General features: G+C 45.4%; 1 protein-coding gene across 4 annotated transcripts in view; it reads left to right on the top strand.

Annotated features, from left to right (window-relative positions):
* XRCC1 (X-ray repair cross complementing 1) overlaps positions 1–24,847 on the top strand; it is a 97,324-nt gene that overhangs the window by 43,171 nt on the left and 29,306 nt on the right. For all 4 annotated transcript variants that reach the window (XM_085893188.1, XM_085893178.1, XM_085893168.1 and 1 more), the window contains 5 exons: positions 1,383–1,478; positions 7,565–7,676; positions 7,804–8,053; positions 14,838–14,954; positions 15,276–15,339. In XM_085893188.1, coding sequence (XP_085749314.1) covers positions 1,383–1,478; positions 7,565–7,676; positions 7,804–8,053; positions 14,838–14,954; positions 15,276–15,339 — 639 coding nt within the window. The remainder of the gene's footprint in view (positions 1–1,382; positions 1,479–7,564; positions 7,677–7,803; positions 8,054–14,837; positions 14,955–15,275; positions 15,340–24,847) is intronic.

Genomic DNA, 24,847 nt, shown 5'->3' with positions numbered 1-24,847 from the left:
CAGCACTAAACCCAAAGCAGATAGGAGGTGAGCATTCGCCATATCTGACAGCTGGGTACAGTAGCCACACTAATCAGATCAGATAGAAAAGTGAGTGTGACATGCCTACGATGTGGATGCAGCAGGTGTTCGGAGCAGCATGGTGTCTAATGAATGGGTATGCATTTCCCAACAATGCAATATGCAGTCATGCATACATTTTCACAGCCAAAAACCTTTGTGATTGATAACCAAAAGCTTGTGCTGTTCACATGCCCAATACTTGTTTTGTTTTTTTGGTGTGTTAAATTATATAAGGGACCTTATGCTGATATGGAATATGATCAAATGATGAGGATGATATGGTGCTTCTTTTACACCTTTGTAGGCTGAGACTGAATAAATGATTGGGGAAAACCCTCTGATCATGCCGTTCAGAACGCAATGACTTCTTGAACTGGAATTTGAATATCGATCACTGTGGGCACATACCTGATGCGATTTGTCCTTGAATTCAACACTAATTAAATCTTCCAAACACCCACATGTTGCTTTGAAAGTGCTGTTTGCATCCTGCCGACATACTGTCTGTCTGGGCCTCAGTGTTTCGCGTGGTTCAACCATTATTTGCAATGTCCTCGTGTGCTTGCAGTGAAACATAATTTCTTCTGGCATGTTTTATTTTTGGGGGGAGGGAGTTTGGGAAAGGGAGATTCAGGAATATAAATCTGTCATTGCACGGCGATTGTATATAGAACTAGAAGGGCACTCGGGAGAGCGCATACCTCCGCCATGTAATGCTTGATGCACGAGAACATATCGGGCCCAATACATTTTTGAAATATCATGCTATACAGGACTATATCGTTTTTGGCCTATCTCTCAATGGTGAAGAATCACTTTAAAACTTAAATAATTCTCGTATTCAGATTCGGACACAGATCTTCACCAAAATCGAATCAGTCCATCCTTGTCACACACCCAATCTGCCCACAAAATTTCATAGGGATCCGTCTACAACTTTTTGAGATATCCTGTACACAAACAAACAAACAGACAGAAAGGGGTGAAAACATAACCTCCTTCACCTGTGGCAAAGGTAATAAAATGGTAAACATATGAAGCAACAACAAAAAACAGGTGGGTATCTCTTAGTTTTTATTTTTTTTATGTTTTAGCATGTAGTCCTAATGCATGTCTTCAATTGACACCTTCAATGTCAGAGAGCCATGATGCTTTTGAAGGTTGAGCCTTAAATGTTTCATTTTTTGGGGGTGGTTTATTTTTGTTATTCACTGATTCTTTAATGATATCATTTGACACTCATTTCAGGTGAGAATGTTTGATCGAATTTTAATGCATGTAGATGTGCTGTTGAGGATAGGAATTTCTGTACGTTGCAGAGTCTGAAGTTTGGTTTGTCTTACATCAAGTTTTACTCTTCCTCGGACAATGAGATGAAGACTCCAAGTTTGGGTTCATCAAATGTACGATCTCCAGTAAGTTCACCTCTATATTCTGTACTTTACATCCATAACATGCTGTGGTTTTCATTCATTATTTAAAGTATGAACTGTAACCTTTTTGATGTCCATTCCCAGTAATAACCAATCTTCCTTATTTTGTCAGATTTCATTTATGATTCTATGGTTATCGATCAGTTAGGTTTCCAGTTTATATACATTGCATTGTGAAGGGGGTATCCTCAGTAGGCTATGGTTATTCTACGGTAGTTTGAGTACTATGGAAACATTAAAAAAATAATTGGGGGGGGGTGGTCCAAATGAGGTGAAAGTGTCTCGGTTTTACTAAAATGTGGTAGAACAACTTGGTGTAATAATCAATTGCATCATCATAACGAATTAACATTTTGTTATACTGTAATGAACATCAAAATAATGGAGAATTGAATTGATCAATCAAACCAGCTGAGGGGAAATGAACAATTCCCACATTGCTCTGCCAGCCCAAAATTAAATTATTGTGTTCTGTCAAAGCTCCACGAACAGCTTCATCATTGGTGTTGTTGCTTAATGGTCGCCTCACCTTTTCTTAGGAATAGCGTACAACCTAAGAGCTTAAGTGCCACTGAAGGAATCCTCTTCATATAGACTTGACAGCCAAAGTAGTGAATCTGTTTTCATTGGGAACAAGCAGGCCAAGAGTGTTTAATAACACGTGCACGTTGAACAACGTACGATGGTTTCTGATGGATTTTGGTACAATAAACAACAAACATGATAAGAATGGCGACTGTGAAGACAGACAGCTTCATACAGAAAACCAGGTATGCATATAATCCTTCCCAATGGAAGTAGGCCAGCAAACATGATGGGCCTGTTAAATGCTAACAGAGACAGCTTTGTACAGTGAAAGTATGGCAAACAGGATGCTTCAGAAATGAGTACGAAGCAGTGCCAGAAAAGCATGCAAATATACTATCCTTTCTGTTTATCTCGCACAGAAAGTGAGAGAATAGGATATGTCATGATCGGTGCAATGCATGCTGGCATCTTGCATGGAATGTTAAGTCATAGTGAATGACAATTTCTGGAAATTCAAGCATCTTATGGTTGGCGTGGTGTTTTGATTCTGGCTCAGTGCTACAGGAGGAAGGAGCCAAAAGGTACATCATGTGAGTTCATCTCGTGCTCTCGTTATTTATTTTAGATAATGATTTTAGAGTCACAGCAATATTATATCCTGTGCACCACAGCTGCAATGATCTTGATGATCGTTATATGGTGCTACATTAAACTTCATGGATGGTGTGATTTTTTTTTTTCCCCCACTCTACATTTGGTAATTACTGCAAAGGGACCACTATTGCAGTTTGTTTTCCTCATCCTGTGTGACAAGCATAAAGGAACATCCCAATGTCTACTGGAGGCATGGTTAGCATGTGGCTCAGTGTACTTGCACAGCATCCCCGAGTATGTAATGCTAAGATTTGCACTTGTATCTTCTGGTATATCGTTAAAGGTAACTCGATAAAGCTCTTCTGATAACTTTCTTGTCAATGCCCATATCTCGAGATATATTGTAAGGTAACAACCTCAACGACTCAGGATATGGATGTTTGCATCGGCCAGCTGGAAGGGTCTTCAATCTATTCTCAGGAATTGATTGAACCATCATCTCCACAACAGCTGATATTGATTACACCTGTCCTGGGAATATTTTCAGAACAGTCAAATTTGTCTTGTGCACCGCTTTATCACATTATGTCTGGTTTTCCTATCCATCCTCTGGACTCCATTACACTGAATCCAGCAGTCGAGCAGCTTGCTTTCTCAGTGTGGAAAGAGAACCCAACTGAGGGTAACTTTATTTCATTTGTTAAGGCTCACAAGTTTGTGTCCATCTTATCGTAAACCAGGAAACCTCAGCTTGCAAATCTCAAAGCTGAACTCTCCGACCATTCTCATTCTCCAAGTCATGGTGGTATCTTGTCAGGTCTGGCTATGATGTTTGCTCCCTCTCCATTCCATCCCTCACCTCAAACAGCTGTATAGCAGACTCTGCCCGACATAAGGAAGAATGTCTAAACTGTCTTTTCCTCCAAATCTCGTGTGCCCATCCAATTCCGTGCTGTCCCCATCTTACCTCGACGTACCCACTGTCTACTGTCCTCATCCTAGAATGGACAATGTTCTGTCTGGCCTTGATCCTGCTTTGGCAATGGGCCTTGATGGCATCAGTGCCCATGCCCTCAAATTCAGCTTTGCTGTCTGCCCTATTCAGTCTGTTCTCCTTTGCCAGTCTTCCCTCTACATGGAAGTCAGCAAACATCACTCCCATCCATAAGAAGGGTGCAAAAACTGACCTTACCAACTATAGGCAAGTGAGCATGCTTCTAATAAGGGACTTTCAAAATGCCATATGAATGCTAAATGAGGCCTTTTGCACATACACTGTGTGTCTGTTTACACTAATTCGGTTCTGCTCTACTGGCACTTTTAACCTGCCGTTGCTAGCATCCAATCTGTGATTAAAATCGTCTTTTAAACACATTTTTCAGCATTTAGACAGAAGAGTTGCAATTTCGAAATGGTTAACCATAATTGTTCTATTTCTGAATGCAAATTGGGCTCACAGAAATAAAGGAACACAAGAAATATCTGTGGATGATAGGAGTCAGCTTTCTATCATTTCCTGTTCATATAATTTTGGTTGCCAGTGGCCATGGTTATAACACGTGCACACACAAACGCACACGCACACGAATAGATGCTTCTCCTTTTACCAACAGATGCAAAAATCTAATCACAGGCCCATATATTTTCGAGTTTTTGCAATACAGATTGCAAGATATCAATTTTTGGACAAGTTCATCAGGAAATTCTCCAATTGTTTAGTTTTGCAGACACACCCGTTCTCGCAGGTACATTTTACAAGTATTTTTGGCCTCTTTAAAAGTTTTTCTTTTTTATTTTATTTTATTTTTCCATTTCATTCTACAAACCTTATCTCGCAGACATGAAATAGGTCTAGGCTGTCCTGATTTACTTTGTTACGAGGGGTTTCTGCGCATGCGTGCCAGCAATCTGGCGGATTACGTTACTTTGAAAGTGTCGTACTATAAGCAAATTTATGGAATCCATTATTGCTTCTGATGTTGTCTTTCCTATTTTAAAACCATCTGATCTCCAACCACAAGTTTGGACTCCAACCTGCTCACTCAACTCTGGACATGCTTCTGCTCCTCTTTTTCACCAATGGTTGGAGGCCCTCGATCTCAAAGAAGAGGTTAGGACCGATATCTCAGGCATTCAAGACAGTCTGGCATTTTGCTTTGTTCCCAAGCTTTCTGCCTGTGGCATACAAGGCCACCTTCATTTATAGATTTCTGACTTCCTCCATTCATGCAGTCAGCATGCTGCTATCAATGGAACCCTCTCCTCCACTCTTCCCAGTGGGGGCTGGAGTTCCTCAAGGCAGTGTTTTGTGCCAAGCCTTCTTCCTAGTCTATATTATTGACCTCTCTGATGATGGTGAAAACCTGTTTTTGGAGTTTTTTGTTTTTTTAAGGACAACTACACATTGTGTCATACAGTACCCCCATCCCTCTGCTAGGCAGACAGCAGCTGTGTCTCTGCTTGTCTGGAAATTATTGGGCTCTGGTTCGATAAATGGAACATGTCCAATTTCAATCTTGGAAAATTGGTCTCGCCCTATTTACTTGGAATGATCGACAAATGAACGTACCAAATTGCTTCCTTAGTAATCCAGTGGAAGAGGTTCAGGCACTTTTTACTTCTAGACCGAGCCATCAACCACGACCATTCCTCGGCCAACCACATCGCAAAGTTGGCCTCCAAATTCAACCTCAGACTGAGCATCTGTCAATCCATGTCTTTCCTTAAAATCAGAGTTGCTCACAGTCTAAAGCCCTTTATTTGTAGTTTAATGGATTACTGCTCTCTGTTTTGCACTCCAACTTCACATCTGTCTCTCCTCGATCCTGCACTCCAAAGCCCTCAAAATTATTGGAATCTCTCGTGATGAGGTCGATGCACAAGGTCTGTTACTTTCATATCGCAGGCAGATCGGTGGTCTCTGTTTTGTATCATCTATTCACCAACATTGATTCTTCTGTTCTCTCAGTCCTCAGACCCTCCCCACCAACTTCCAAAATCCAGGGTGACTGCACACCTCAACCTCTTTGTTCCTTGCTTCTCCCATCTATGGAACCGCCTTCCAGGGGCCATTCTTTCACACTCTTCCTCCAAGCTTCAAGCCTGCCATCTCCCCCAATCAGGACCCATGATATTTATTACCCCATTAACCCTTCTAAACCCAACCCTCTCACTGCTTTCAGTTTGTAATTATTTATCCTCTCTGTCTCCCCCTCTCCCTCTCTCCTCCTCTCCTCCTCTCTCCCCCTCCTCTCTCCCCCTCCTCTCTCCCCCTCCTCTCTCCCCCTCCTCTCTCCCCCTCCTCTCTCCCCTCCTCTCTCCCCCTCCTCTCTCCCCCTCCTCTCTCCCCCTCCTCTCTCCCCCTCCTCTCTCCCCCTCCTCTCTCCCCCTCCTCTCTCCCCCTCCTCTCTCCCCCTCCTCTCTCCCCCCTCTCTCTCCCCCTCCTCTCTCCCCCTCTCTCTTTCCCCCTCTCTCTTTCCCCTCTCTCTTTCCCCCCTCTCTCTTTCCCCCTCTCTCTTTCCCCCCTCTCTTTCCCCCCTCTCTCTTTCCCCCTCTCTCTTTCCCCCCTCTCTCTCCCCCCCTCTCCTCCCCTCGTCGCTGTGTATTAATTAATTTATTTATTTGTGAATATGTGTGTTTGTTTGTTTGTTTGTTATTCGCAAAACTCCAAAAGTATTGAACTGAATCGCAGCAAATTTGGTGGGATGATTGGTTATTATCCGAGGACCATTTGATTAGATTTTGGGAGCTATCGGGTCAAAGGTCAAGGTCAGGAAAAGGTCAAAATCGTCTTTTTACCATAGCGCAGTCAATTTGTATCCAACTTGCATGCAACTAATGCCAAAATGTTCAGAATTCAATGGCCCATCTTGTGATATGTGACATGACACAATGACGTAATAACCCTTATTAGCGGTTGGGAGTCAAAGGTCAGGGGATCAACGACCTTTATTATCATAACACGGTCAATTCTTATACAATTTGCATGAAACCAAAACCAAAATGTTGACTGTTCTGTTCCCCACACTCTAATACTAATTACAAAATTAAGAGTACAAAGGTCATGGTCGAGGTCATGAAAAGGTCAAAATCGTCATTTTGCCATAGTGCGGTCGATTTTTTTTTATTTTTTTTTATTTTTTTTTTTTTAATCCAATTTGCATGCAACCAATGCCAAAATGTTGTGAATTCAATGCCCAATCTTGTGATATACGATCTGACACAATGATGTCATTACCTTTGTTAACAGTTTGGGTCAATGGTCAGGGGGTCAACGACCTTTATTATCATAACACGGTCAATTCTTATACAATTTGCATGTAAGTAGATTCAAAATGTTTAGAATTCAATTCCCTATCCTGTGATGTGTAATATTTGATTTCTTATAATGTGACCAGTTGTCATCAGATTGACTTGACACCGACACCCAAAAAGGTCAGGGAGTTCATACAGAAATTGTACAATGTACGTGAATCAGTGTCAAACAGCAGGAAATTTAATGTTTTTAAGCCATCATAACACATATGAGATGGCAGATGTGCTATGGGATTAAATACCCTCACAATCAACGGTTTCTGGGGGGGGGGGGGTCAAAATGTAGCGTTGGTGAAGGTATGCGCTCTACTGAGTGCCCGTTCTAGTTTGTGAAGTGGTAGCATGTTCTTACATGTGGTGGCCTCAACACTCGATCCATGTGTTTATTAAGTACTGGAGGTGGTGGGGAGAGGGTGAGGGAGGGAGTGAGTGGTGCTATGAATATGGGAGTTTTCTTTTTCTTTATCTTTTTCTTTTTCTTTTTCTTTTTTGGACTGACGTGAAAAAATTATGTGGATGTTGCATGAAGACGTTAAACCACTCAAACTAACTCATGACATTTTTATTTTCTCTACTTTATGTGCCATTTCCCTAAACCTGTGATTTATATTTTTGGACTGAAATGCAAACAGGTGGCCTTGGGGAAAAGGAAATTGGAACATGCTGGTGTTTCTTCTCCTCCGAAAAAGAAACAATCTACCTTGAATTTTGAGAAAACTTCCAGTCCCTTGCTTAAAGAGAAATGTAAGTGCAGTCTTTATGAGTATTCTATGAGGATGGGTTTAAAGGACAAGTTCTGATTGAAAGAGAAATGTAAGTGCAGTCTTCATGAGGATGTGTGTAAAGTACCCGGTCTGATTTGTCTGCACAGCTGGAGAAAATAAATCGCCACAATCAGCAAAGGCTGCAAAGAAGGAATTGTGGTCTTCACCATCCACTGCCTCTGCTTCTGCTACTCCCAAACCAACCTCCCAACCACAAGAGATTGGAGACATCCTCAAAGGAGTTGTGTTTGTTCTCAGTGGTTTCCAGAACCCATTTCGTGCAGAAATACGAGACAAAGCTGTTTCCATGGGAGCAAAATATATGCCTGACTGGGGTCCAAACTGCACTCACCTAATGTACGTTTTTGTTCCAAGCCCACACATGTGCTGACATTGCAATTGCTTTGCATATGAAAAATATTGTGGCTTCCTATTAAAGGCAATGGACAGCCATTTTCATCCAGTTGATTGCAATCAATCATCCTTATAGTCACATAATCTCCAGGTGATTAAGCTTTTGCATCACTGCCTTTCTCATAATTATAATTCATGTGAAAAGTAAGTGCATTAGAGAGCCTATCAAACGGTGCTTTACACAAATTTTGATGACTTAATGGCAAGAAATTGGTATATTCTGTATACTAAAATATAGTTGTGGACCTGGGTTTGGGGGCAAAGACCATGAGGGGTGAACTACCTCGGGTTCCCACCAGACTCTCCGGAATCACAGGCCGTCACACACAAATAACTTCGTGACACGGCGGGTCACTGATCGACCGTGAATGTCAATAACGACCACGTGACTTAGGGTCCTCCGTCTAATGACCAACGTTTACCTAAAGGTCACGTGATCTAATTACTGCGGGACACGCCCTTGGTACGCACTTGCTTTATTTGGATCACCTAACCAGATCGGATGCAACCGAGCGGGACTGCCAAGCACGTACCGGCTAGGAAACATCTTTGGTGGATAACGTCCCGGCTAAACGAGGGTGCGAACCATGCTGGACCAATGATAGAAAACATGAAAACGGGCTGGGAACATTTCTACACAAAGCATTTATTTACAATCAAGCGAGGAAAAGTATGTGGCACAGTGAATGGGGTTTTATTTTATGTACAGCAGGGGGATAGCAAGGAATTTGTGGGGTGTGGCAAAAGACAAGCAATCTCACAAAAGCAGACACAGAGCAGAGTTATCCTGCTATGTCTTTTACAATCTTAATTTATACTAGGACAGGTGCCATCACACGCACACGCACACCTGAGGAAGATTAGATAGCCAGAGAGAAAGAAAGCACGTGAAGATAAATGACCTCAGTACCTGGCACGGTCCGCCGACGAACGCAACCCAGAACGCTTTTGGAGAGGTTGGTGGGAGGAATACTGGTTGTGTCTAAGGTGTGGGAGTGAGAAGTGTGGTGTCGTGGAATGTGGGGGGGGGTGCGGTGTCCTGCCAGAGGAAATTCAGATTGTGAGTCAGTAGTGATGCTCTTTGTGCGTCCAAAGACGGAATAGAGGGGTGGATAGAGAGAAGAGAATAGATGCGTGAGGAGAAAGATCCCTAACCAAGCTGTGTGAAGGTCTGTATGTGTAGTGTGTACCTCAATGGGACGCTCTGCCTGAGCATTCCCACCTCGTGACGTGTCGTGTTATCTCCTGCTTAATTACTTTGCCAGGGCTCATGGCAATGTGCGCTCCACACTGGTCTGTCTGACTGCATCGGGGTGGTGGAATGTCGACAGCATGGCAGGGAGTCTTGGCAGTAACCCAGATTAGGCTCTCAAAGAAGAAGCACATTCTGGCAATCACACACCAATAGCGAGACAGGGAGCAAAGCGAAGAGGCGAGAGGAGATTGAAGAGCCAGCAACGATCCAAGCAGAGAGCGAAGAGAAGACAGCGAAGAGGAGACTCTAACAGCTCTGTGCTACTCCTTTTATAAACCCCGGGCAAAGGGTGGGGTGATGACCAGAAAGCGACACTCTTTGGCCCGAATCCTGCTCCTCTATTGGGCCACAGTGGCCATAGCCACGCCCTGCCAGGCTCCAGGACCGGATACCGTCTCAGTTGCCCACCCGCTTCGGCACGGGTTGGAGCTCCTGACTCAACATCGGGCATGCTCCCTGAGCCGGCACCCCAGCCCTGAATATGCTCCGAGTGCAGTCTGAATTTCGAATAGCAACGAACTTTGCTTCATGAGCCAAAATGCACACCCGGGCCCCTGAACCAAACTCCCGGATCGCCCTTCTCGCGACCCCTCCTTGCCGTGGTCTGCTGACTGGATGAGAGTTGTATCAATTCCGGATGCTCACTCAAGACGTCCCTGGTGAGATATGGTCGAGATCTTAACATCTTTTGCGTGGTCAAGCATCGCGTGGCTCTGAGGACAATTTGAGTTGTGCGGTGCTCCTCAAGAATAGAGTGGCAAATTGTGGTGATGCAGGGGTATGAGGGGGTACAGGAATATTTTTCCCGTGTGCGTTTGGCGTTTCTGGTCAAAATGGTGGGGTTTGGTGAGCGAGGTGTGAAACAAGGTGAGGTGCCGGTTGGGAATTGGCACGGGTGGTATAGTGGGTCGTTGTGTGGTGGATCCTTGCCATGGGAGGCATCATGGTGTGCTAATTATCAATTGCCTATTGAATGGTGTGTGTGCTTGCATGCTGGTTTTGTACGATGGCTAAAAGAAAAGGGTTGGAGTCGGAATCAGAATATGAATTTGAGATAATTACTAGACCTAACTCCAAGGCCCACGCATGCACTTCATCCCGTTAACCCACGAGACATGAGAAGACCAACGACACGAAGACTAATTAAATAACTGCCTGGGGATCACTGTATTTTGGGTGCCATTGCCTTGGAGGCATGCGGTTTTGTAGAACCGCAACAATATTTAATTGAAAATAACAAATGATTGCATTTTTTTGTTGCAATTATCTTGTCATACATATTTTATCTGAGATTATTTGTTCTTAAAGATTCCATTGTATTAGGTCTAGGTATGTACAATGACATGCAAAAGTATTCACCCCCTATCAATAATGCCATATTTAGATGAATTACAAATTATGTAGGAAAAACACAGTTTTTCAAAATGAACTTTTTTTATTCATCACTGAAGAGATCAAACTGAACACTGTTATAATTGAAGAAGGTTACATGTCAGGAATACCTGCAAATCAAAATTCACTAGTTGTAAAAGTATTCAGGCTCTCAGGTCAGTATTTGGTGGAAGCACCTTTGGCAGCAATAACTGCTTTGAGTCTTTCTGGGTAGGTCTCTACCGGCTTTGCGCAGTGAGATGGTGAAATCTTTGCCCATTCTTCAAGTGAAAATTGCTCTCGTTCTTCCAAGTTTGATGTTCTAGTTCTTATTCAGCCAATCCAGTGTGACTCAAGCTTTGTGTTTCAGATCATTGTCTTACTGAAATGTGAATCTCCTACCCAGTTTTCAGATTCATGGCTGACTCGAGCATGTTTTCATCAAGGATTCACCTCTACTTTGCACCATCCATTGTCCCTTCTATCCTGACAAGTTTGCCAGTCCCTGTTGATCAGAAGCAGCCCTATAACATGATGCTGCCACCACCATGCTTGATAGTAGAGATGGTGTTGACTGGGTGATGTGCAGTGTTAGCCTTGTGCCAGATGTAACGCTTTGAATTTAGACTGAGAAGTTAAATTTTTGTCTCATCTGACCACAAAACCTTTCTCCACATACCTGTCGTATCATTTAAGATGCTGTTTTTCAAACTCCATATGAGCATTTAGATGGCTTTTTCAGTCATGGCTTATTTATTGCCACCTGACTATAGAAGCCAGCTTGGGAATGGAATATTGTTGATTGATGAACACTGACTCCCATCTCGGACATAGCACCTTGCAGATCTTTCAAAGTCATTGTTTGATTTACAGTGACATCCCCAACCAGTTTCCGACTTGCCCAGCTGCTGAGTTTGGATGGGTGACCTGATCTGTGAATAGTCTTCATGGTATGACACGTCTTTCACTTCTTCATGATGGATTTCACCATATTCAAAGGGATAATGAGCGACGTGGAATTCTTCTTATAACCCTATCCTGAACGGTGCTTCTCCACCACTTTAAGTCTGTCTTCTTTGGAAAGCTCCTTGGTCTTTGTGTCTGCCTTGTTGGTTGACCAAGTGAGTTTCACCTTAACACTCAGAAAAGTGCGGGAGCTTAATTTTAAGTTAAACACTGATTACATTCAGGTGAAACCTATTATACTTGTATTGTAACTTTTTCAAACAAATAATTTGCTCCTGAAGTGATTTTCACTTAATTAGGCAAAGGGTTTGAATGCTTATGCAACTGAGAATCATCTGATTTCTCTGTTAATCTAACTTATTACCTCCACCACCAAAGGTGATGGAGGTTATGTTTTCACCCCTCTCTGTCTGTTTGTTTGTGTGCAGGATATCTCAAAAAGTTGTTGATTGATCCAGATGAAATTGTGTGGACAGGTTGTGTGTGTGACGAGGCCGAACTGATTAGATTTTGCTGAAGAACCGGATCCGGATCTGACGACTAGAATTTTATGTGATTCTTCACCATTGAAAGATCGGGCTAAACTAATATATAGCATGATATCTCAAAAAGTTGTGGACGGATTCGGATGAAATTTTATGGACATGGGTGTGTGGCAAGGAAGAATTGATTCAATTTTGGTGAAGATCCGGATCCGGATTCGAGAAGTTTTTTTTTTTTTAAGTGATTCTTCACCATTGAGGGATCGGGCTAAACTAATATGTAGCACAATATCTCAAAAAGTTGTCGACGGATTCGGATGGAACTTGGTGGACATGTTGGGTATGTGGCAAGGAAGAATTGACTCATTTTTGGTGATGATCTGAATGTGGATCTGGATATGGAAATTGTTTAATTTTTTCAGTGATTCTTCACCATTGAGAGATGTGGCCAAAAACGATATAGCACTGCATCACGTGATATTTCAAAAATGTAATGGGCCCGATATGTTCTCATGGATCAAGTATTGTATGGTATGTGCTCTACTAAGTACCCTTCTTGTTCACATTTTTTCGCTTTACCATATTGGTGTCGTTTGTGAAGACTATATATATTAAGTTTGATTTGAAACCATCATGAATTAAGCTTTGGTGGCATCAAAATGTGAAAACTTAGGAGGGGGGTGAATACTGTTACGGTTCTGTGAAACTGGCACTCCCTAAGGCAATCGCACACAATGTATGGTGGTTCCTGAGATAGTTCTTTCATTCGTATTTGTTTTAGGTAGCTCTTTCCTTATGTGTAATGGGTTTATAGGTCAATATGCGTTGGTAGGTTTTTATGCCCCTTCTTTACCTATCTTGCTTTGCTGCACACACAAACCACTCCTTCCTTCATGCATGCATGCACACCAAAGATAATAGCAACAGGAACAATTCATTTGCACACGTGCACCATTTTCTGTTTGAATTGCGTGCCATTGCCCAACGAACACTTCACCTCAACCTTCCCCATACTCGAACCCCAACGCCACAACATTTCAAACACCATCAAGATTCCTTTGTTATAATCATCACACCTTCTGAACCATAATCCAAACTTGTTTACATTCACATTACATTACCACAACAAACAACCACAACCATGGTGCCTCAACCACCACGAACCACCACACCGTAACTCGCTGCTGCCACAAACGCCTCAACCACAGTCACCACCACAGATGACCACCACTCCCTTTCTGACCAACAGGGGACGGGGGAGCGCAGCATACCATTATTGGCATGTTCAGGCATCCAACTCGGAGTACAAGTGTGTGCTGAACTCCATTCAGCATCATATGGATAGCTTCATTTTATTACGGCCCCCATTGGGTGACGAGCACATGTTTCTTGGCCGGAGAGCACAACCAAATACCCCAACACCATGTTAATCTTGGAGTTCAAGCATGTGTGGGAATTCATGGTGAGTGAGGCCATTTCCGCTGCTGAATCCTCACATTGGCAGAGCTAGCGCTTGGGTAATCGGCCAAATACCCACAGCTTGTCCTCATCCAATGTTAAACTACTCCCTCGCCAGGAAACTATCGTGCGGTGCATTCTCCACAGAAGTGCAATCACAGCTGAATGGTGAGATATACACATGGCGAAACTTTGGTTTGGTGGTGAGAGGCAGAATGGAGCTCAGAGCGGAGTGCTGGGCGAGGAAGAGATTCAGGCACCATGCCAAGCATTGTCATTAGAGCCAACAGCGCCAAACACTTACAGACTTGCTTACATGTTACTAGGCTATCTTCTCACATGTTCGTCTTCTTTTTTTTTCTGTCTCGTCTGCTGTGGACGCATACTCAAAAAGGAGCATCAGTGATCACCCAGGCAAATCCTGAATGGTTGTCTCTTCCAAGGCAGCCCCACTGATACGCACCTTTTATGATTCCCTCTTTGCACCTCATTTGCCCTCACTTATACATCACCACACCCTCCTCCAATCCCCCCCTTGCAACTCCTCTCAGTGATTGTGCTGCGCCGGCCCATCGACCTCGCTTGGTGAAAATAGGTCGCCAACGCCTCGTACTTTCTCTTATCTTTCTTGCTTTCTAATTTTCCTCGTGAGTGTTTCTGATGTTAGCATAGATTAGCCTGAAGAAGTATTTGATCGGTTTAGCCCTGCCTTGTGTCTTCTCTTTTGTATATAATTGCTTTTCTTTTTCCGCACCTCACCAATCCTTGCTTCTTCCCTGCCTTATGTATTTTCTGTAATAAATCCCCTGCCGATTGTACACATACCTTTCCTCGTCCTTTTAATAATAAACTGCTTGTATTATATATGTACCCAGTTCGTAGCAAATCTTGAACCCCAGCCCTCAACAACACTTTTGCAGGCCACTGTATATCAATATAAAAATTTGTCTTCTAGCACCGAATTTTCCTTTAAGCTCCTGAAGGGAATGCATCCATGTGTTTAATATAGATCCTTGCCAATTAATTGTCAAGATTGTCACCTTTGTATTTTCAGTTGAGGTCACAAGATTTTTTTTTTCTTTCTTTCTTTCTTTTTCTTCTTGACATAGCAATGTTAATGTATGTTGCATGGCCATATGTTCTTTTGTTGCAGAGATTTTTCCATCCACTGCTGAATTGTGGCCTTTCTTTACAGATGTGCGTTTGCTAATACACCCAAGTATCAACATGTGAAGTCTCAGGGTGGCTGTATTGTGCGTAAAGATTGGGTTATTGCCTGTCACAAGACAAAACAGAAGCTCCCGTCGAAGAGGTGTTACTTTCTACTTTATATGTCATATTTGTTCTGTTACTAAGGCATTGATTGGTGTGGTATGTGCATGACATTCTTTCTAGTGGCTTTGTCATGTGCAATTTGATGAGCATTGCTCTCACACCTGTAATGTAACTTTGCTGTCTTTCACTTTCACATTCCCATGCATTCAATTTTTTTTACACCGCACATAGTGAAATGACTTTTATTTAACTTTAACTGTTTTATTTTTATTTATTTTTTTCAACAGAAATTAACACCGACTACTCCAAAACGTCACTAACTATTTGTAATTTTGTTTAATTAAACCGTTCTTACAAGGTACCTTTTTGTCGGTGTGGAATCGAGCAGTGAAGATGATGATGAAAGTATTGAAGCACAAAAGGTAAGAAGAACAAGCAATATTCGCTGAGTTGAAGTGTCTCTGCTTTGAGAGCCTGATGCGCAATCGGAGAGGGCTTTTTTCTCATAAAAAATGACGTCCATTGTATGTGAGCTTTTTGAGTGAACATCTGATTGTGTTGCTAGTGATTTTATGAAATGCTTTATAGACACCGCAATATCTTCCAGACAGTTGCACCCACCTGACTGGCATTCAGCTCACTTTCGTAACTTTAACCCACCATCGAGAGATACACATGAACCCTGACTCATTTTTTTGGCTTGATATATATATATATATATATATATATATATATATATATATATATATATATATATATATATATATATATATATATATGACACACACACAAACACAGCACAGTGAGTCAGTCCGGGAAGCCATGAAAACTATATGCCTATTAATCACATCCTGTTCGAACGTGCAGAGCGTCGGTGCTGCCGAAGCATTCTCCTGGGCTATTGGGCATAATCCTGGATGAGTCGCCACTGACCTTAAGATCCCTTAGACCAGTGTTTCTCAACCTTTTTTGTCCCACGCCCCACTTTGATTTTCAAAATAATCGTACGTCCCACCATGATTGGAGACACTACAGTATATACTACATATGTATTCAAAAGGCAAAGCTATTAAAGCGATCATATATTGATTCATTAATTCGGGGTTGACTCAGCCTGTCATCCTTCCGAGGTCGGCGAAATGAGTACCAGTATACTGGGCCGGTGTATACCCCGGTTAAAAGAGGTGTACCATATCCCTGTGTCGTAAGAGGCGACCAGGGTTGCGTCAGGAAGGGCATCCGGCGTAAAACATGTACCAAATCACTATGCAGATCATACGGATGATCCGCTGTGGCGACCCCTATCGGGAGCAGCCGAAAGAAGAAGAAGAAGATATTGATTCATTAATTCTGAAACCTCATGCCCCACCAAAATATTGCCACGCCCCACCTTGAGAAACACTGCCTTAGACCTTAACACCATTGAGACCCCCATTACACCGTTCAGACAGCTTCGACTCTTGACCATTTAGACCACTTGGACTTTCTCATATCACAAATAAATTTCAAATAAATATATCACCACCAATATTAATATGTAAATGCCATTGTCTTTCTTTGTGGCTTTCTGTTTTTTGCTCTTTGTCTTTATTTCTTTCTTTGCTCCTTATGCACGGCCACATCCTTGAAGTAACAAACTCCAAACTCGGGATACAAATACAACTTTGTCGGGGGGGGAGGGGGTTCACAACTTCATACACATACGTCTATTAATTATGTACTATTGGAATGTACTTTTCGACTCTTGAGACTGCTGAGACCCCTTTTACCATTGAATACCCTTTAAGACCCTTAGGACCAATATTGTTATGGATTTGGAAGCCATTTACACACAAACAGACAGCAGTCCCCGTAGCTTAGTTATTTTGATAAGTATGTGTTATAGTTAGAATCCCGCCTTCTGTCTAATGGGAATTTCGTGTGTGCGCTACGAGTTATTTTTTAGTTAGGTTTTTATACAACAATAACGACACCACCCTTACTCAACCCGGTCGCCATTGCCCACGTGTTTTGGCTGACGGCGTGGGCGGAGCCTCCATCACCTCAGATCCGACTCCGCCCCAGAAAGGTGGGAGAAATTCGCGCAGAATTTCTGTTTTCAGAAAGGTGCCCCGCCTACCGTGGGCCTGTCCAATGAGGGACGGCCAGCGGATCGTGCGATGGGACCGTCCAATCAGGAGGCGAGTGGCGAGGAAAGAAACCGCTCCTACCTCAAGAGAGAAGAGGAGTGATTCTGGAAATTGGCTTGGTCTGCGGTCGTGGTTCGAGCGGTCTGCGGTCCTTTGCGGTGGCTCACCGTGGTGGTGGTGACCGAAGAGGAGTGATCGAGGCGACTGCCTAGCGTCTGGAGTGATCGTGGTGACGGCTGAGCGTCTGCTGTCATGGTGGCTTGGTCTCGTTCGTGGGCCGTGGACTTCGGGTCGTGGGTTCGAATCCCACCGTGGTGGTTTTGAGTCGGTGTGACCGCACGAGGTGGGAAGGTACCCCGGCCCGGCCCAACCGAAAATAGACCCACGGGGTCAATTTCGTGTGTGTGTGTGTGTGTGTGTGTGTGTGTGTGTGTGTGTGTGTGTGTGTGTGTGTGTGTGTGTGTGTGTGTGTGTGTGTGTGTGTGTGTGTGTGTGTGTCGGCATCCTGTAAGTAGAAACTGTTAAGTGCTTTTGTTCCTTGTAAATTGTATTTCCTTTATTTGGATAACTCTGCTCCTTTTGTGCTTCCCCTCCCCGATTATTGTTATAAATAAACCCCTGTTAAATGTACCAGCTCGTTTTCTGTGCTTTCTCCCATTCGCCTAGCATGGTGTGGTTTTGAGAATTAGTAAGGCCGTTCATGCCGTAAATTGTTCATTTGGACCGACGGATCTTGGTAACCCCCGCTCGGTTTACACCCGGATCGGGCTTTGTAAACGGTCCGTTCCGCCCAAGGTCCGTCGAGGGTATGGTTTTCCCCGGTAGTTGGACGACGTGGGTATTTAGGTATATTGAAATTAGGCAATTAACCCTACCCCACGCCGTCAAAATATTGGCGACCATGGTCCGCTATGGGACCCATGAACTCTCGGACTTATCCGAGAGTCACGACCAAAATTCCGGGTGTTCGGTGGGAGACGACTCTACTGCCCAGCTCGTGGTCGTTTATCCCCACCGACCCCCGGCCCACAACAATAACACCCGAAAAGCCCCCAGATGACCAAAAATTCCTTGAGTACCCAAAATACCCAATGGATTCAGATGATCCAAAATACCCCAAGGACCCCAAAGACCTATCAGACCCAGATGACCCCTTTTACCTTTTTAACACTTTAGACACCTTTAGATCCCTTCACCCTTGAGATCTTTTATACCCTTTTGACCCACAGAACCTTTCGACCTTTACACAACTTCAGTCCCTTTTAGACCCCTCAGCCTCAGAACTTCCCATCATTCAGACCCCTTGCACCCTTCAGACAGATTAGACCCTTGACCATTTAGAGCTTTAGACCACGTGTGTGTGTTTTTTGTTTTTTTCCTTATGCACGAGTGGCCACACATTTTAAATTGAAACTCCAAACTCGGGGTACAAATATAACTTTGTGTGGGGGTTAACATAGACTATGCGGCCGTGGCCTCAAGTGGGGGTGTGGGGGTGTGGGGGGGGCGCAAATTCTCGGTGTAAAGTTTTAACCTGTAGCATAGGGTTCGGCGATGCGTTGATTATACCGAATATATCAATATAATATTGTTGCGGATTCGCGCCCGCCGGCGTGCGGACGGCCACGTAACTCGAATCGCGGCACGTCGCCCACCGGACGGACAATCCAGTCGTGACCCTCTCGGACTAACGCCGGGAACTAGTCACGGGTGGACCTTTCGGTCTCACCGCGATCGTGCCAATCGGCCCCCGCGTGGGATAGGGTTGCTCGCCAAATTCGACCTACCTAAGTACCCACACGGAGGGTAGACCGGGCGATCGCACCTCGCCGCAGGTCGACTTCGGACACGGGCCACTTTAAGCGACCCGTTCCGTACTATCGGGATAACCGAGCGGTGTTATTCGTCGGCCTCGACGGTTCGATTAATTACACTGAACAACAAAAATTTTTTACTGGAGATGTGTAAAGTGATTTAGACTAATTTGGGTACGCTGATTTCAAAAATCATAACCGTTTTGCTGTATCACGTCAGGATTTTCAGTAACAGAAATATTCCCATTGCCTAGAAGTCAGGATTTCAATGAAATTTACAAAAATTCATTTATTCATTTATTTCATCATGAATGCTTCAAAATTATAGAAATTACAGAAAAACTCCACTAGAATGTAATTAAAAATGCTTTAGGCATTTGGCTTTGCGTTTGTGCTGCTCTGTGTCAGTTTCACGATACAGGAACCAGCAGAAATCGCCCATCATGTTCGGGTTGTGCCGCCCTTGGTAACGCGTCTCCATGAGTGAAATCTCTTGGTGGAATCGCTCGCCGTGCTCGTCCGAGACTGCTCCCAAGTTGTCAGGGAAGAAGTTCAGGTGCTGGTGTAGGAAATGGATTTTCAGGGACATCCTGGAGCCAAGTTTCCTGAAGGACTCCAGCAGCTGCTGCACTATTTCTTCATAGTTGTCCGCGCGCTCGTTCCCCAAGAAGTTGTCCGTCACAGCTTTGAAGCTCCTCCACGCTGCCAGCTCTTTGGGGTTTAGAGTTGTCGGAAAAGTTTCGTCCTTCATAATCTGTCGGATTTGCGGTCCAACAAAGACACCAGCCTTGATCTTGGCCTCCGACAAGGTGTTGCCAAACTTTTCCTTGAGGAAAACCCACGCCCATTCAGATCCATTGCCCGTACAAAACTTTTCATCAAGCCGAGCTTTATGTGGAGTGGTGGAAGGAAAACCTTGGCTGGGTCGACAAGGGCGATATGCTTCACGTTGTGTCGACCAGGTACATGCTCTTTTCGCTCTTCCCAATCTTTCTTCGTCCAGTGATTCTTGTCGTCTCTGCTATCCCAGAGACAAAGGAAGCACATGTATTTCGTGTAGCCTGACTGCAGCCCTAACAACAGCGCCACCACTTTCAAGTCTCCGCAGATGTGCCAGTTGAAGTCATTGTACTTGATGGAATCAAGCAGCTGCCGCATAGTCTCATAGGTCTCTGTCATGCCGAACGCGTGAGCCAGTGGGACTGATGGTTTCTCGTTGCCATTGTGGAGCAAAACAGCCTTCAAGCTGTTCTTCCCCGAGTCGATGAAGAGGCGCCAGTCTGCAGGATCGTGATCACACCCAAGTTCTTTCAACAGACCGTTGATGTCACTGCAGAATGTCATCGTGTCTTCCATCTCAAAGAACTCAGCCATGTCTCTGTGACGTGCTCTGAACAAGGATATCTTGGTGTTAGGTTCAAGTAGATTCCACTGCTGCAGCCTTGATCCAAGCAGCTCTGCCTTCGCCTTTGACAGCGAGAGATCTCTTACAAGATCATTTAAGTCTCCCTGGTTCAGAAGGTGTGATTCTTGAGTGTCGGGTTCAAAAGGTTCATCATCACCATCCTCTTCACCACTGCTTACAGCTATGTTCTGATCAGCTGGAGGTGTTGGAACAGGGTTCTCGTCATCATGAGGCACAGGTTTACGAGCAGAGACACAGTCAGCGTACTTGATGTGACCTTTATTCTTCTTGTTGAAGCCGGCGATGCTTGTGCAGCAGAAATAACAATCATCATGATGATTCTGCGGCTCACGCCATATCATGGGCACCGCAAATGGCATGCTCGCGCGCTTGCCCACCAACCACTGAGTCAAGGTTGTGTGACAGCTTGTGCAGCAGATGTGTGGTGCCCAGCTCTGTTCTTGGTCCCCCACCTTACACCCGAAGTAGTGAAAGTAGGCGGCCTTCATTTTCACTGCTGTAGATATACTTCGCTGTTGATCTTTTTTGGTATACCGACCACAGACATAACAGAAGTTGTCAGGATGATTGGTACAGGAACGCCTACTCATCTTTATCTGAAAGAAAGAAATATAACACAAGTTAACAACAATTGTACGAAATAGACATGTTAAAGACATATGTAAATTTCATTGAAATCCTGACTTCTAGGCAATGGGAATATTTCTGTTCCTGAAAATCCTGACGTGATACAGCAAAACGGTTATGATTTTTGAAATCAGCGTACCCAAATTAGTCTTAATCACTTTACACATCTCCAGTAAAAAAAAATTTTTGAAATTTGTTGTTCAGTGTTATCGGGCGTTTTAGCCCACGACCAACCCTTTACGTGAAGCAAGATGGAGATTCAATAGAGGAAAAGACGAAGCGAAGCGGGAAAACAGTTCAACAATAAGCACATTTATTTCGCGATGAACGGAAAGCATACATATACAATTACACCAAAAGCACATGTAAAAGGAGAAGAAAATGCAATATTACACAAAAAGCAAATGCAACAATGCAGATCTATCCGACTACCGAGCACACGGCAACACTTATACAATTTTACTTCACAGACGGCGCCGACAACACATGTACCCAAAACAAAAGAAAAAGAACCACCCTCAATGATAAGGCGGGCCTGGGGCCGAGACCGGGTCGGGCCTACCCGTCTGATGAGACGCGAAGTGGCGGTGGTGCCTCAACTCCGCGGGCCTCGCGGACAGTGTCTGGTAGGGGGTGTGAAAGGGGCCCCCTTTGTCGCACTATCTCAGCGCGGGGGGGAAACAGGAGGGGGTTGCTGATGCTCGGGGGAAGGAGGATATCACCCTGTCTCGGGTCCCGCGGCGAGCGTCTCCTCCTCGACCTCTGTCGCGTTGCTGGCCTCTCCCTGTGCAGCTCCCGGCACCGACGCGAGCACCCCCTCGTCCGCCTTCGCCGCCGTCACCTCTCCACAGCTCCGTCTACTCGCCCTCTCCGTCTCCTCTCTTGGCTCGTCCCAACTCTTCACTCTTGACTTCTCCCACTTCTTTCCAGCTCCACCGACGACTCTCTTGAACTCCGCACAACTGCCTTTTCTGACGAACGCAGCCGTTTATATAAGCCCCGTGGCTTCGCTCTTTCACCCTTGACCCTTTGCCTCCGACCCTTCACCTCTAACTGGCTCCCCATTGGACCGAGGAAAAGTGGGCGTGAATGCTTTTTGATCCATGAATTTGCATATAGCGACCGCACTCCAACGCCCTGGAGGCGGGGCCAAATCGCCCACGCTCTCCGATTGGACGGAACAAAAGTGGGCGTGAGTCGTTTTTGATCCGTTTTCTGCGGAAAGTCCGTGATGTTTTTGAATATGCTGCTCGGTGCGCGCCCTGCACGAGTCCAGTATCGGTGCCCAGGTGTGGCGCGAGATGGTGTGGATGCGATGGTGGCGAGTTGTGACGGTAATATGTCGTGGCTGTTGTTGTGAAGCGACGTTGTGGTTGGTGGTTGTTGTGAAGTGGCGTTGTGGTTGGTGGTTGTTGTGAAGCGGAGTTGTGGTTGGTGGTTGTTGTTGTGAAGCGGCATTGTGGTTGGTGGTTGTTGTGTGATGGCTGTTGAGACGTGGTTGGTGGTGGTAATAATGGCGGCTGGTCCAAAATAAAGATAGTAAAAGAAAAACGGCTATCCTGAAGAGTCGCAGCCCGACTGAATGACATTTATTCCCTCGAAACAACGGGTTTGGGCCTAAGTACACATATACTTACAGAGATATCTCACCTAAGGGACCTGAATGGTGGTTTGTGAATTTCGTCAACCACACTACCCCCTCCCCTTTTTACAGACTCGTCCCGAGTCGTCAAATTTTCGTGTGCCATCATGTGTAGTTTTCCCCTAGTACATTTTACCTACGGATCCCTGAGTGCGACATTCATGGTATTCGTGTCCCCAAAATAAATAACCTGAGGGCTGAGTAACTACCTAAACAAACTCACTCACACGGACGACTTAAATAAAATTGCCGGCGCTAAGACATACATGCCGGGGGCGCACTCATATTTACAGTACATCTTACCTTAACTTACAAATTTTACACTAAACCATGGCCCAGGATCAATGAACTCTGCAAAAAGAAAGCAGTTAGCAGGGAGCCAGGCTGCTCGCATGCAGTCTCTGGCTCAAAACAATGCAGGTGACAGGGAACGTGGCCGGCTGCTCACACGCAGTCCAAGGCTTCCCTTTTTAACTAAACGCAGTGAACCACAACGGTGCATGGGCTGCACAAACGTAGTCTCCGTGCCAGCTCAAGTGGCACACGCAATGAGCACAACGAATGGATGGATGCAAACACGGTGCACGGGCCGCCACTGCAGGCCCGTGTTGTAGCTGCCAACAGGGCAGTTCTTGCAGCTTGCAAACTGTTGCCTTGATCCTGGCGCACATGGAAATGAACAGGGGGGGGGGGCAAAGCAAAAATTGAACGGGGCTGGTGAACGTGGGCAGTGGGCATGGCATGGCATGGCATGGCAAAGGCAGCAGGCAAACACAGCCTGCAGAACCAGGCCGTTGCAGGCAAACACAGCCGGCAGACGAACTGGCCGGCACAGGCCTTGCAGAAAGCAGCTGCAGATGATCCGGCCGGCACAGGCCTTGCAGCAACACAACAGCTGCCGATGAAGTGGGCCGGCACAGGCCTTACGGCAAAACAGCCAGCAGATGAAGCTGGCCAGCCTTTGCCGTTCAGTGGAGGTTGGTGGAGGGAGTGCGGTGGTGCTGGCCACTCGGAAGGCGGGCTCGGACCTACGCTACGGTCTCCCTCCCAACCTATCGCCTTTGCCTGTCATTGTCTATACCCACTCCCTTAATTTGTCCAAACCCCAATTTAGCCCCAACTTATTTTTTTATTGTTTTTATTTTTACTTCCCCACTATAAATCGTCCCCCTAACCCCCTGTACTGTCCTTGTTCGGCTAGCCTACTCCCAACCCCTACGTTCCCTTCCCGGAGGGGAATAAGGGAGAGCTAACGTCCTGTGTCGAGGCCCAACGAAGCCTCAGGATGGCCTCCCCAGAGTTCAGCGATCTATAACCAAAGTGGGTCCAGCGGCCCACAACGAGAGCGAGGGGATGGATGGTGCGGAGGGGTACACTTCCTATCTACCCTATCCATTTAACTGTTAAACTACCCCGGGGCTTTCAACAAGCGCCTCTCGCTTAAACTATTGGTTCTATCAACCCAGATTCCCGTCGCCTGTGTTGGTGTCCTCACAATTTCGGGCCTCGCCCCCCAATTTTCTCTCCGTGCCCTCACACGGTCTCATGGCTGGGACACGTGGCTCCCTTTGGCAGGCACGACCCTCTGCCGAATCTCCCGCTATGGCAACCCCGGGCACTACACTGCCTCCGAGCCTACCAGCTCCCTAACACCGGGGAGTGCCCCCCATGGCACCTCCCCTGAAACGCACACGTGGCAGGCTGGCTTCCCAGGCCCCTTTCCGAGGGTCACCCTTGCCCACAACGCTGCCCACGCGGCTAATGGCGCCCCGGGCCCCCGCACCAAGCAGGCGCACCCGTGCCCACTACGCTATCACGGCCCCCCATGGGCCCTTGGCCTACCACGGCCGACTAGCCTGGTGCCCGGGGTACCCACTCAGCGATACTCACTTTTCGCAGCCACGCTCCCAGCCCGTCAACAGGGCTCCTGCACCCCTCCAAATGGGTTTCGAGCCTACATTCACACCAACAACAAAACGACCTCCATTTTTCAATTTAACTAACCCCCTAACTCACTCTACACTGACCCCGGGGTCCCTTGGGCGGGAGTCACTCCTCCCCCCAATCACTCATCGCACCATGCATTCCCCATTCGCTCCACTCACACAGACCCGCTGGCCTCACTCACTCAACAAGTACTCACCTCACAACTCACCAACTCTTCAACACACACACCGCTGAACTCTGCCATCCTTCTAACTAACTCGTGCTCCCACGTCGTCCCTTAAACTACAGCACGTTCCATTTAACACTACGTAGCTAAACTACGTCCCCGCTACACATCCACAAGTC

This window comes from Eptatretus burgeri, chromosome 1 (assembly GCF_056783735.1).
Source record: "Eptatretus burgeri isolate ZD-2024b chromosome 1, Ebu_testis_v1, whole genome shotgun sequence".
Taxonomy (NCBI): domain Eukaryota; kingdom Metazoa; phylum Chordata; class Myxini; order Myxiniformes; family Myxinidae; genus Eptatretus; species Eptatretus burgeri.
Note: the sequence above shows the minus strand (reverse complement) of the source record. Positions and strands in the feature narration are given on the sequence as shown.